The sequence below is a fragment of the Nyctereutes procyonoides genome, unplaced genomic scaffold, assembly GCF_905146905.1.
Source record: "Nyctereutes procyonoides isolate TBG_1078 unplaced genomic scaffold, NYPRO_anot_genome, whole genome shotgun sequence".
Classification (NCBI taxonomy): Eukaryota; Metazoa; Chordata; class Mammalia; order Carnivora; family Canidae; genus Nyctereutes; species Nyctereutes procyonoides.
In genome coordinates, this window is record NW_026575137.1 from 17,586,664 (window position 1) to 17,600,492 (window position 13,829).

Sequence of the window (13,829 nt, forward strand, 5' to 3'; positions counted from 1 at the left end):
GTGTTCCATTATGTCACTTTCCGTTCCTTTTTTTAAAAAAGATTTTATTTATTTATTAATGAGAGACACAGAGAGAGAGAGAGAGGCAGAGACACAGGCAGAGGGAGAAGCAGGCTCCATGCAGGAGGCCCGACATGGGACTCGATGCCGGGTCTCCAGGATCATGCCCTGGACTGAAGGTGGCACTAAACCACTGAGCCACCCGGGCTTCCTCAAACTTTCCATTCCTCTAATAGTTTCCTGTCTTGGAAAGGTTGGGGCTTGTTGTTTTTGTTCTCCAGAAAAGTCAGATATGCTAATGTGGTCTCTTCTGTTCACTTACCAATGGGTTAGTACCTTTTTTTTCTCTTTATTATAATTTTAGTGAGGAAGCATGAGGAGGGAAAGGGGGTCAACATCTGTGATTAGTGTGCCAGGTTTATCCAGAAGTCATCTGTATTCTCTAAAGTGTAATCATCACAATCTGACGTTTATTGAGTGCTTACTAAATGCCAAACACTATTTGAAGTGCACTACACTTATTTTTTTTAATGCTTTAATTATATATATATTTTTTTAATAAATTAATTTTTATTGGTGTTCAATTTACCAACATACAGAATAACACCCAGTGCTCATCCCATCAAGTGTCCCCCTCCGTGCCCGTCACCCATTCACCCCCACCCCCCGCCCTCCTCCCCTTCCACCACCCCTAGTTCATTTCCCAGAGTTAGAAGTCTTTATGTTCTGTCTCCCTTTCTGATATCTCCCACACATTTCTTCTCCCTTCCCTTATATTCCTCTTCACTATTATTCATATTCCCCAAATGAATGAGAACATACACTGTTTGTCCTTCTCCGATTGACTTACTTCACTCAGCATAATACCCTCCAGTTCCATCCACGTTGAAGCAAATGGTGGGTATTTGTCGTTTCAAATGGCTGAGTAATATTCCTTTGTATACATTACCACATCTTCTTTATCCATTCATCTTTCGATGGGCACCGAGGCTCCTTCCACAGTTTGGCTATTGTGGACATGGCTGCTAGAAACATTGGGGTGCAGGTGTCCCAGCGTTTCATTGCATCTGAATCTTTGGGGTAAATCCCTAACAGTGCAATTGCTGGGTCGTAGGGCAGGTCTATTTTTAATTCTTTGAGGAACCTCCACACAGTTTTCCAGAGTGGCTGCACCAGTTCACATTCCCACCAACAGTGTAAGAGGGTTCCCTTTTCTCCACATCCTCTCCAACATTTGTTGTTTCCTGCCTTGTTAATTTTCCCCATTCTCACCGGTGTGAGGTGGTATCTCATTGTGGTTTTGATTTGTATTTCCCTGATGGCGAGTGATGCAGAGCATTTTCTCATGTGAAGTGCACTACACTTATTAATTCTATTCTCATGACAGTCTTATGGAACAGGTACTACTATTATTGCCATGTTACAGATGAAAAAATTAATGCACAGAAAAGTTAATTTGACAAAGTCACACAAAGCCAATGAGTGGGGGTCCAGCATACCAGCTCAGCTGTCAGACTCTAGAGATACTCCCTGCTTAAAACTCTCCAATAGTATTTCATTCCTTGATTTGAAAATCCAGGCAATTTACCATTGTCATTCCTGGTCTCCAGGATCAGGCCCAGCATACCTCCAATCTCACCTCTCTTACTTGGACCCTAACACCACCTCTTTGACCTTATATTCTAGCCACTCTGAGCTTGCCCTGCATATACACATTCTAGTGATACTCATGCCCTTTCTGTGCTGTTCCACTGCACCAAACATTCCTTCACTCTCTAGAATGCTTAGTACAGTGTTTGGGTGTTCCGGTATATACTTATAAATGGGATATTTGCATAATTTATTTTACCTAGCAATCAATTCATGCTTTGCTTTTGATTTGATTTAGCTCATCTTCTTTAAAAAATGTATAATTTAATAGAACTATAATATTCCATTGCGTATGAAGGGTTCATAAGTCTAACAGACCAACTGAAATTATCTCCTTAAAATTTGACTATATTGAGGGGCACCTGGCTGGCACAGTCAGTAGAGTACATGACTCAATTCCACATTGGCATAGAGATTAGTTTAAAAATACATAAATAAAAGTGAAAAAAATTGACTATTGAGAGAGATAAAGATTCTTTTGGAGTGTAAGTGAAAAGGTGTATGAATAGTAAATTAATTTCATTCATTTGTTATTAAAATGTTTTCTAACCTTACTTATCTTGCTGTTTTTCTTAATAGCCCTTTCTTCCCCTTGCAAATTTGGAATGTTCACCAAACATTGAAACTTTCCTTTGCAAAGCTTTCGTACCAGCATGCACAGACCAAATTAATGTGGTTCCACCTTGTCGTAAGTTTTGTGAGAAAGTATATTCTGATTGCAAAAAACTAATCGACACTTTTGGTATGCGATGGCCTGAGGAACTTGAATGTGACAGGTAAATTATATTTTCAACTAAAAGCTACCAATAATCTTTTATTTTTTTATTTTTTTTTTACCAATAATTTTTTAATGCTGGTGTTAGTTTTCCAGAACATTTGTGACAGGGTTTCATTATTTCATTCAACAAATGTTTATCGTACACTTAACTTATGCCAGCCACTGGGGTGATAAGCGTTTGGACATAATGGTGAGCAAAAACAGATTTGCAATGAGAACTTTGCAGTGATATGGGAAGAACAAATAGCAATCAAATAATAATAATAATAAATGTAAAATTATAACCATGCTAGATACAACAAAAGAGAAGTACACAGTTCTCTGAGAACATGTAATGGTGCCTTTGACCCAAACTGGGGGGAAATGAACTTATCAATTCACTGACCTTTTTGCACATTGACCTTTATTAATAACATTTGTCTCCTATTCTCTAGACATTAGGGGATTGTAATTTGAGTTATTCTGATAATAATGAGACTTTACACGATAAACCTGGGAAAGAAGCTGTGTCTACCTTTCTGTTTCTTTATCTATAGACTAAAGGAAGTATACAGATGCTTTGTGGAAGTCATACACTTCTGGTGAACACATAGTCGTTTTTAGGAACAATTGGTAATATATAGTAAAGTTGAGCATACTCATACCTTACATTCTAGGCAATCCCTCTCTATAGAAACTTTTACACAAACAGTGGATCATACATAAGAATACTGATTGCTAATTATTCCTAATTTTTTTAAAAAATGGAAAAACTGAAAGTCCATTGTAGAAGAATGACTAGTAAATTGTGATGTACTTATATACTAGAATACTACCATATAGTTGATAAAATTAATGTAGTTGATCCACATCTATAAGCATGGATAAATCTAAAAATTAAGTAAAAATAGGATGCTATAGGATGATATATATAGTACGGTGTCATTTATATAAAATTCAAAACCTGTGAAACAATACTATATAATATTATGGTTAGAAAATCACATAGGAAAGATTTTTTTTTAAATGCATAAGGAGAATAAAAACTGAACGTATGGTAATGAGTATTTCTGGGGAGAGAGAAAAAGAGAGTAAAACCAGAAAGGGGTCCCACCTGATATCTAATGTTATATTGTTTTATTTTAAAAGATATAAAGCAAAACTGACATAATATTAAGTTTTTAAAATGTTGGTAGGGATCCCTGGGTGGCGCAGTGGTTTGGCGCCTGCCTTTGGCCCAGGGCGCGATCCTGGAGACCCGGGATCGAATCCCACGTCGGGCTCCCGGTGCATGGAGCCTGCTTCTCCCTCTGCCTGTGTCTCTGCCTCTCTCTTTCTCACTGTGTGCCTATCATAAATAAATAAAAATTTAAAAAAATATTTAAAAAAATAAAATAAAATAAAATGTTGGTAGATACATAATGTTCTTTTTCTGGGCATGTATTTTATTATTTGCTACTCTTATCTATATCTAAAGCATGTTTTTATTTATTATTTTATTTTATTTTATTTTATTTTATTTTATTTATTATTTTATTTTATTTTATTTTATGATAGTCACAGAGAGAGAGAGAGAGGCAGAGACATAGGCAGAGGGAGAAGCAGGCTCCATGCACCGGGAGCCCGATGTGGGATTCGATCCCGGGTCTCCAGGATCGCGCCCTGAGCCAAAGGCAGGCGCCAAACCGCTGCGCCACCCAGGGAGCCCTCTAAAGCATGTTTTAAATGTTTTCTTTTTGCTGCACCTGACTGGCTCAGCTGGTGTAGCATGCAACTCTTGATGCTGGGGTAATGAGTTTGAATCCCACATTGGGTGTAGAGATTACTTAAAAATAATATCTTTTAAAAAATTAAATAAGTAAGTATTTACGTAAAATAAATTTCTTCTTGTTAAAAACTCCCACTAATTTATTTAAATTTTTTTTAAGATTTTATTTATTTTAGAGAGCGAGAGAGCACAGTGTGGGGAGGGACAGAGGAAGAGAGAGAAGCAGACTTCCTTGTGAGTAGGGAGCCCACTGTAGGTTGCAGTCCCAGGACAACGAGATCATGACCTGAGCTGAAGTCAGACACTTAACCGACTGAGCCACCCAGGTGCCCTAAAGCTCCCACTAATTTTTAAACCATACAGATCCTCCAAATTAATATTGGTGTGTAGAAATTTAACTGAGTAGACAGATGAATGGATGAAGAAGATATGGTCTATATATACAATGGGATATTACTCAGCCATCAGAAAAGACTAATACCCACCATTTACTTCAACGTAGATGGAACTGGAGGGTATTACGCTGAGTGAAATAAGTCAATCAGAGAACAGTCATCATATGGTTTCACTCATAAGGGGAATATAAGAAATAGTGAAAGGGATTATAAGAGAAAAGAGGGGAACTGAGTTGGAAAAATTAGATAGGGAAACAAACCATGAGAGACTCCTAACTCTGGAAAACAGATAAAGGGTTGTGGAAGGGGTGGTGAGGGGGGGATGGGGTGACTGGGTGACGGGCACTGAGAAGGGCACTTGATGGGGTGAGCATTGGGTGTTATACTATATGTTGGCAAATTGAATTTAAGTTTAAAACTGTAAAAAAAAATTTAACTGAGTAGAAGTTTTTCACAAAATAGAAATATACTTCACTCTGCTATGCCATAAACAAGGGAGGCAAGAAGTAAAAACTTCCAGTTATGTCATGGGGATATAGTGTATGGTTAATAACATTATATTAGTTTTGTGACAGATGGTGATTAGATTTACCTGGGACCATTTCTCAATGTATATAAATGTCAAATCACTATGTTGTACACCTACCTAAAACTCAAATAATATGGTATGTCAACTATACCTCAATTAAAAAAACAGCCAAACAAACAGAATAGTGATGTGAATTAAGCTGGTCTGAGGGATCCCTGGGTGGCGCAGCGGTTTGGCGCCTGCCTTTGGCCCAGGGCGCGATCCTGGAGATCCGGGATCGAATCCCACGTCGGGCTCCCGGTGCATGGAGCCTGCTTCTCCCTCTGCCTGTGTCTCTGCCTCTCTCTCTCTCTGTATGACTATCGTAAATAAATTAAAAAAAAAAAAATTTTATAAAAAAAAAAAAAAAAAAGCTGGTCTGAGTCTACCTCTTGGTGATCTTCTGTAGAGATCACCTAACCCAATCCAGGAAAGGGAAGGGTCTCATTTCAGTCAATTTTAGCTGTTAACACCTTAGTCATATGGTTGAGCCGCTTTACTTGGGGGCATTAGAAAACAAGTGAATTTCCCCATGGCTTATATTTCTAATACTGTAAACAGACAAGCCAGCACTTATTTGTCTGGAGACTACTAATTAAGATAAATTTTTTCTTTCTTTTTTTTTTTTTTAGGATGAATTTCTTCTTAGATATTTAGTCTTGGAAACAGAAATTATTTAAAAGTTATTAATTGGGGCACTTGACTGGCTCAGTCAGTGGAGCATGCAACTCTTTGATCTCGAGGTTGTGAGTTTAAGCCCTACCTAGGGTATAGAGCCTACTTGAAAAAAAGTTTACAAAATAAAAATTATTAAATTGATCATTTTCTGAGTAAGGAAATTTTCATATTCATTTGCCTTGTATTAAACATATGTTAGCGTGTTGGGGCCTCACTAATAACTACAAGTTTTTAGTTAACTTCAAAGCTCTAACCTATAATCTATCAGGTTGTGTGTCCTCCCATCAATTATGAATGCATAAGGTAGCACTTTATAGCTGGAAAGCATACATTAAAATAGTGAATCAAGGGATCCCTGGGTGGCGCAGCGGTTTGGCGCCTGCCTTTGGCCCAGGGCGCGATCCTGGAGACCCGGGATCAAATCCCACGTCGGGCTCCCGGTGCATGGAGCCCGCTTCTCCCTCTGCCTGTGTCTCTGCCTCTCTCTCTCTTTGTGTGACTTTCATAAATAAATAAAAAAATTAAAAAAATAAAAAAATAAAAAAAATAAAATAGTGAATCAATAAAAATGTTGACTTCAGTTTTTATCATTTTTACAGATTGCAGTACTGTGATGAGACTGTTCCTGTAACTTTTGATCCACATACACAGTTTCTTGGTCCTCAGAAGAACACAGAGCAAGTCCAGAGAGACATTGGATTTTGGTGTCCAAGGCATCTTAAGACTTCTGCGGGACAAGGCTATAAGTTTCTGGGGATTGACCAGTGCGCGCCTCCATGCCCTAACATGTATTTTAAAAGCGATGAGCTAGAGTTTGCAAAAAGTTTTATTGGAATAGTTTCAATATTTTGTCTCTGTGCAACTCTGTTCACATTCCTTACTTTCTTAATTGACGTTAAAAGATTCAGATACCCAGAGAGACCAATTATATATTACTCCGTCTGCTACAGCATTGTGTCCCTGATGTACTTTATCGGATTCTTGTTAGGCGATCGCACAGCCTGCAACAAGGCAGATGAGAAGCTAGAACTCGGTAACACAGTAGTTCTGGGTTCTCAGAATAAGGCTTGCACTGTTCTGTTTATGTTTTTGTATTTTTTCACAATGGCTGGCACCGTGTGGTGGGTGATTCTTACCATTACATGGTTCTTAGCTGCAGGAAGAAAATGGAGTTGTGAAGCCATTGAACAAAAAGCAGTGTGGTTTCATGCTGTTGCATGGGGAATACCAGGTTTTCTGACTGTTATGCTTCTTGCTATGAACAAAGTTGAAGGAGACAACATTAGTGGCGTTTGCTTTGTTGGCCTTTATGACCTGGATGCTTCTCGCTACTTTGTACTCTTGCCACTGTGCCTTTGTGTGTTTGTCGGGCTGTCTCTTCTTTTAGCTGGCATTATTTCCTTAAATCATGTTCGACAAGTTATACAACATGATGGCCGGAACCAAGAGAAACTAAAGAAGTTTATGATTCGAATTGGAGTCTTTAGTGGCCTGTATCTTGTGCCACTGGTGACACTTCTGGGATGTTACGTCTATGAGCAGGTGAATAGGATCACCTGGGAGATAACCTGGGTCTCTGACCACTGTCGTCAGTACCATATCCCGTGTCCTTATCAGGTAAAGAACGTTTGTATTAGTTCATTACACTATTTCTTTTTTAAAGACTTTAGTTATTTGAGAGAGCTCACAAGCAGGGGTGGGGAGTGCAGAAGGAGAAGCAGGCTTCCCACTGAGCTAGATCCCAGGACCCTGAGAGCATGACCTGAGCCGAAGGCAGAAAGTTAACTGACTGAGCCCCCCAGGTACCCCTGTATTAGTTCACTATTTAACTTTAATCTGGAGAATGTTCCCTGGAAGTACACTTGAACTACTCATGACCATAACATTTGATCTCCTGTAAGAAAGTCTAGCAGATAGAGGAAATGATTCTTCATGCATCAGATGAAACTGGGATCCATGCCTCCAGAGCTGCTCTGTCCTCAAGTTTTGGCTTTGGTTACAGTGGTTGGAGTGCCTCCTGTAGCTCTTCTTTTAAAATTAAATTCAGTTTCAAAGGCAGATAATAATGAGGAAGAAACCGAAGAACAGGTCTGTCAACTTCTGCTGAATTGGGAGTTTTCTTTCTTCTGTAGTGGGAAGAGACCTTATTTGGATATATTTAATTTGATCATATTATCTTATAATTTTTGGTTTTGTATGTGCTTATAAAAGCAGAACTTATTTTACTGTATTGTATTGATACTTATTTCACCCTAACCAACCAAATTTTTTATAACATAAACAACAATGCGTAAAGACTCTAAAATAGTATGTTGTTCCAATGAGTTTAAGTGTGATTTTTTGGTTGATTATAATGAGGGAAAGTAGATGAATTCTTAGAGCCAAATATTTTGGCAATTATAAGAGGCTGCTATACTTACAGGAAAAAATGCTGGGAAATCAAGCCAAGATTTAGGATGTTCTTCCTAAATATATTTCCCCTTTCTAATTATATATTTTGATAAACAGATAAAAGTTCTTCATTCAGAACTTTAATAAAGAATGCACTTTAAAAAAAAAAAGAAAAGAAAAAAAAAGGGGGGGGGGAATCCCTGGGTGGTGCAACAGTTTAGCCCCTGCCTTTGACACAGGGCGTGATCCTGGAGACCCGGGATCGAATCCCACGTCGGGCTCCCAGTGCATGGAGCCTGCTTCTCCCTCTGCCTGTGTCTCTGCCTCTCTCTCACTGTGTGCCTATCATAAATTTTAAAAAAAAAATGCACTTAAAGCAGCACCATTCATTACATTACATTCTGTCAAACATTTTATAATAAAACAGACTGGAGATTTATACTTTTTGTATGAGTTTTACATTGACTATATAGATTTCTCTCCACTTTAAATGCACCACTGAAATTTTTATTATTCACTTTTTTTTTTTTTGTAGGCTAAAACAGAAACTCGACCAGAATTGGCTTTATTTATGATAAAATATCTGATGACATTAATTGTTGGCATCTCTGCCGTCTTCTGGGTTGGAAGCAAAAAGACATGCACAGAATGGGCTGGGTTTTTTAAACGAAATCGTAAGAGAGAGTAAGAATCTATTGAATTATCTGATGTTGTTTTAAGTTAAGTAGAACAAATACCAAGGAACTATTTAAGTCCTCACTCAGTGGAGTTTCGTTATGTCAGCTATTTTGTCAAATTTGGAATTCTTTTTCCTGGAGCCTGGAGAAACATACTTTATTTTGTTTGGCACTCATTAAAATAGTCTTTGACCTACACTATTCTATTGAAATATGAATGAAAGATTTGTAAAGTGTGCATTTTCTTTCCACAGCTTATATTCAAGATTATTCCTGTTGTCACTGGATTCATTATTTGGTGCAGCATTTTAAATTTTAATTTTTCTTATCAGTGATAAGAGAATAAATGGGATCAAATATATGTAAGGGAATCTATAAAGTAGGATTCAAATATATTGTATGATCATTGTTTACTACCTTGAAGTTTTATTATACATAGTGCTGACTTAAAATGTCACTTATTTGCCTTGCTTAAGATGGTAAAATTTTTAACTTATATAGCATGTTATAACAATATAGTAGATTTACAAGTAAATAGTTCATTTTGGTTATTTATATACATTGTATGCTCTATACGGTCAACAGTGTAGTATAGTTGTTTTAACTATTCCCCATTAGTTTGATTAATAAACTCTTTTGTGGTAAAAATCTCAGAAGTATAGATCTTTTCTAAGTTTTTGAAGTCTGAAGAATTGCATTTAACTGGACTTTGATTTTTTTGCACTATTATTATATATCTATCCCATATTTATATACTCACTTCAGTATAACTTACTAACTTTAATGTTAGCAAATAATTAAATTTAACAACCAGCCACTCTCCGTCCTTTTTCTTCAGGTTTACTTTTATATTTGATGTATTTACATATAATTTGCAGATAGTCCCCTACTTTATGCCGCTTTGACTTTCCTTGTCCTCATCCTTTGGTTTCACTTCTTAAATTTCTCACCAACTTGTTTATGTTGACAAAGGCAACTAACGGTGTATGCAAAAAAAGATTTCACTTCATGACAGTCTACTTATATCTCATAGTATTTATAATCCCAGATTTCATAACCATAAGTCATTTCAAATTTTTAACTTGATTGACTAAGAATTTTTGGCATAAGATATATTATATGCTTTTTGGCTTCTTCATAACACTTAACATTTGCCAAGTAAACCCTCTCTTTGGTTTCTCTTACAGTCCAATCAGTGAAAGTAGAAGAGTACTACAGGAGTCATGTGAGTTCTTCTTAAAGCACAATTCTAAAGTTAAGCACAAAAAGAAGCACTACAAACCAAGTTCGCACAAGCTGAAGGTGATTTCCAAATCCATGGGAACCAGCACAGGTGCTACAGCCAATCATGGCACTTCTGCAGTGGCAATCACTAACCACGATTACTTAGGACAAGAAGCTTTGACAGAAATACAAACCTCCCCTGAAACATCAGTGAGAGAGGTGAGAGCAGATGGAGCGAGCACCCCCAGATCAAGAGAACAGGACTGTGGAGAGCCAGCCTCCCCAGCAGCATCCAGCTCCCGACTCTGTGAGGAACAGGCTGACAGGAAAGGCCGGGCAGGCAATGGGACTGATAAGATCAGCATATCTGAAAGTACACGGAGTGAAGGAAGGTGAGCTTTGATTTTTGTTATCTTAAATCAGGACTCCTTTGAATTCTGCATTATACTTTTTTTTTATTATTATTAAAGCATAGCATACCTGGAAAGAAAATGTTCTAGATGACATGTCCATACACTTAGTCCAAGGAAGTTTGGGTTTAGGAAGTTTAGCTTCAGCCTATAAATGTGCTATTTGGTAGTTTAATTCTTAGCTTTGAAAAGAGCCTTCATGAATGTTGTTCAAGTAGGAAAGTAACAGTCATTCCTATGGTAATTGTTCAAGGTTGCATGTATATTTGGGTAAATATTTGAGATCCTTCTGAAATACAGGCTATTAAATTTTAGTACTGTGTCGTAGTGCTAAAAGGCATTTGTCATTTTTTATGAAGATGATTATAAAATGTTTCTTATTTTCTGAACACGAAAGGATATTGACATTATCTTTAATGAAATTTTTCCAAATGGTCATAAGTGATCCAAACACAGGTAAACATCGAATGAGCCAGAATGCTAATAGCGAAGTACTTTTAGGTCTCTAGGTTGTCTCACCTCTGTCTTCCCAAACTAGACCAAATGCTCCTTCTTTGTGTTCCCACAACAGCTTTTGCAGACCAGATTCTAATTAGACACGTGCCTTTAAACCTTCACTAAATTTGCAAACCCTCAATGGCAGAGCTGTGGTCTGATGCATCTTTGTATTTCCATCTTTGTGTTGGTATTACACAATATCTCATCCTTGGTGGGAAATGAATAAAATATTTACTCAACCAAGGGCAGGAATCCTGTCTTACTAATTGTTTTCCCCATGCCACACCATGTTCAGCCCATGCATGCAGGGTGCTTAATGCAGTTTCTGAAGTTAGCATTGTATTTGAAAATAAAGTATTTGAGGGCACTTGGATGGCTCAGTCAGGCGGCTGCCTTCAGCTCAGGTCATGATCTCTGGGGTCCTGAGATGGAGCCCTGCATTGGGCTCACTGCTCAGCTGGGAGCTTGTTTCTCCCTCTGCCCCCACTCATGTGCTCTCTTTGTCTCTGTCTCTCAAATAAATAAATAAAATCTTTTAAAAAATGAAAATAAGTATTTGCATTTTGAAGTATTAGGGTACACATAAGGAGTTTTAGTTAATCATGCTCTGATAAAAGTGGAAACTAGTTGGGAGTAAAACTCATGAGAAGTAGATAGCATTTGTAAGGACATTTGGCATCACATTTGTGCTTTGGTCTGTATGTATGTCGACTTTCATCTTTTTACCTAGGGTAACTCCAAAAAGTGATGTTACTGAAACCGGCCCAGTGCAGAGCAGCAGCTTGCAGGTCCCAGGCTCTTCAGAACCCGGCAGCCTGAAAGGCTCCACATCACTGCTCGTTCACTCAGCTTCAGGAGGTAGAAAAGAGCCTGGCACTGGAAGTCACTCTGATACGTGAGAAGCAGGTTGTCCCGATGCTGAGGAGTGGGTTCATGTTACACTGGAAGTGACAGTACGCTGTCTTGTCCATATCACTGTTATATTCTTCTGCACTGACAGCTGCATTGCCTACTGTTACGCTGGACACAATAGATTCCGAAAATAATAGAATTCATTTCACTCAGAGGTCAATGATGACAGTATACCCAGAAAGCAGAAATATGCAGGTTAATTATTTTTTAAGTTGCGTGGGAGAAGGGATTAGAGGAATCTTCCTTTTCTATTTATGAAGATTCTATTCTTGTTAAAAGTATTTTAAGATGTACTATATGTTATTTCACTTTTATGGCATAAAATCAAGATATTTCCTTGCTAAAGTATTTAAAACTTATCTTTGTATCTTTTTTATATATTTGAAAATAAGTCTATATGTATTTGAACTTTTTTTTTAGAATTCCTGGAAAAGCTATTCAAATATTTTTATGTTCTTCTGATATTTTAGCACTACTTTGGTAGCTTTTACACTGAGTTTCTAAGAAAATTGAAAAATAGTATTCTTTTATAGTATAAAAAATAACTGGCACCTGACACACTGGAAAGTGTTATAACAGAAATTCAACTTTAAAAATCCATTTATTCCGCTTCATCATCTTCCCTGTGTGAATTTTATAAAGTCTTGTTTTAGGAATTTTATACATCTGTTATGCCACTAAAATAAGGTGCTTGATCTCCAGTGTTGATTGTATTATGCTGCTCATTGATCGTTCTACATTTTTAAATAATATGTCCTGAAGGATTAGATGAAATGTTACTCTTTTAAGCCAAGTGCAATTGATTTCCTTTAAAAAAAAAACTGTTTTGTGACCACTCAAGATTGTATTTGTAAGATTTATAGTTGCTATCCCTTTAACTATTTTTTTAACATTTAGAATACTGAAATTTATACAGTATCTTTCTCAGACATTATGTGGAATTCATTTCTGCACTTAAATAGGGTTTGCTGAACATTTAAAAGTGTGTTAAAAAATATGTTAGCAATATTAGTGCCAGCCAAATGGGGAAAAAATGTAGTCCTGATAAACAAAATATATTTTATATAACATACTTTAAAATATTAAAGAATTTTCTTAATTTTATTTCCAATTAAGTGTTATACCTTGAAGAATGGTTTCTAATGCTTTGGGTTTTTTTCCTCTATTTAGCATAAGAAGAAGATTATCATGTACTGTATGGAAAATGTAAATACTAAGTTTTTGGCATTTTTGAACTTTGTATACAAAAACATTGTATGAGCTTTCCAGTAATAAAATTCTCTCTGTGTAAGAGATTGTGGAGAATTGTGTGCTTGTTTTTAGTGGTCCTGACCCAGGAGGTGGTAGGATTTTTCAGATCAGTGGCTCCGTGACTAATAAGTCACAAGCTTTTTTCTTTTTTAAACTGGAAAAGGAGAAGACAAGACTCTTATTTTTCATTTGTTACAATTTCTTCCCAGACTGTATATCTTATACAGCCATATTTACCATACTTGTTAAAGCCAGCGGGAGACCTGAAGGATGGGGTAAAGCAAAGGGAGCCCAGGACCCTGCTTTCACTCTTGGCAGTGGGAAATAAAATGATATCAAATTAAAACATTCTAAAAAACAAATAAGATAGTGAGGAATTGCCAGGGTAAGATCTGGGAGAAGAAAGAAATTCACTCTGCCAGGCCCAACAATTGGAGCTTCTTTTGCTCAAGGAGCATTTAATGGTTGGGAAAAAGTGGTTGAGAGGTTGAATCAGCCTCAGAGGGCTGGGGTTCAAGAGAAGAAGTATCCACACACCACCCTGCACTTAGAATTGTGACCTCCAAAGGGATGCATCCTAGGAGCAAGGGTGAAGTATAAGGAAAGCAGCCCTGCTTCAAGTTACCTGGGTGGACTAGAAAAATCTCTTA

The 13,829-nt window shown here is 37.2% G+C and overlaps 1 protein-coding gene across 2 annotated transcripts in view; it reads left to right on the forward strand.

The window, feature by feature from the left end:
* The window catches only part of FZD6 (frizzled class receptor 6), a 41,453-nt gene extending 28,232 nt beyond the window's left edge, over positions 1–13,221 (forward strand). Inside the window, exons 3-7 of one of the 2 annotated variants that reach the window (XM_055303401.1) lie at positions 2,230–2,426; positions 6,416–7,433; positions 8,743–8,891; positions 10,072–10,500; positions 11,747–13,221. In XM_055303401.1, the coding sequence (XP_055159376.1) occupies positions 2,230–2,426; positions 6,416–7,433; positions 8,743–8,891; positions 10,072–10,500; positions 11,747–11,915 (1,962 nt within the window). In that variant the 3' untranslated portion in view covers positions 11,916–13,221. The remainder of the gene's footprint in view (positions 1–2,229; positions 2,427–6,415; positions 7,434–8,742; positions 8,892–10,071; positions 10,501–11,746) is intronic. The other variant, XM_055303402.1, reaches the window with a different exon arrangement.
* Positions 13,222–13,829: the final 608 nt, after the last annotated feature.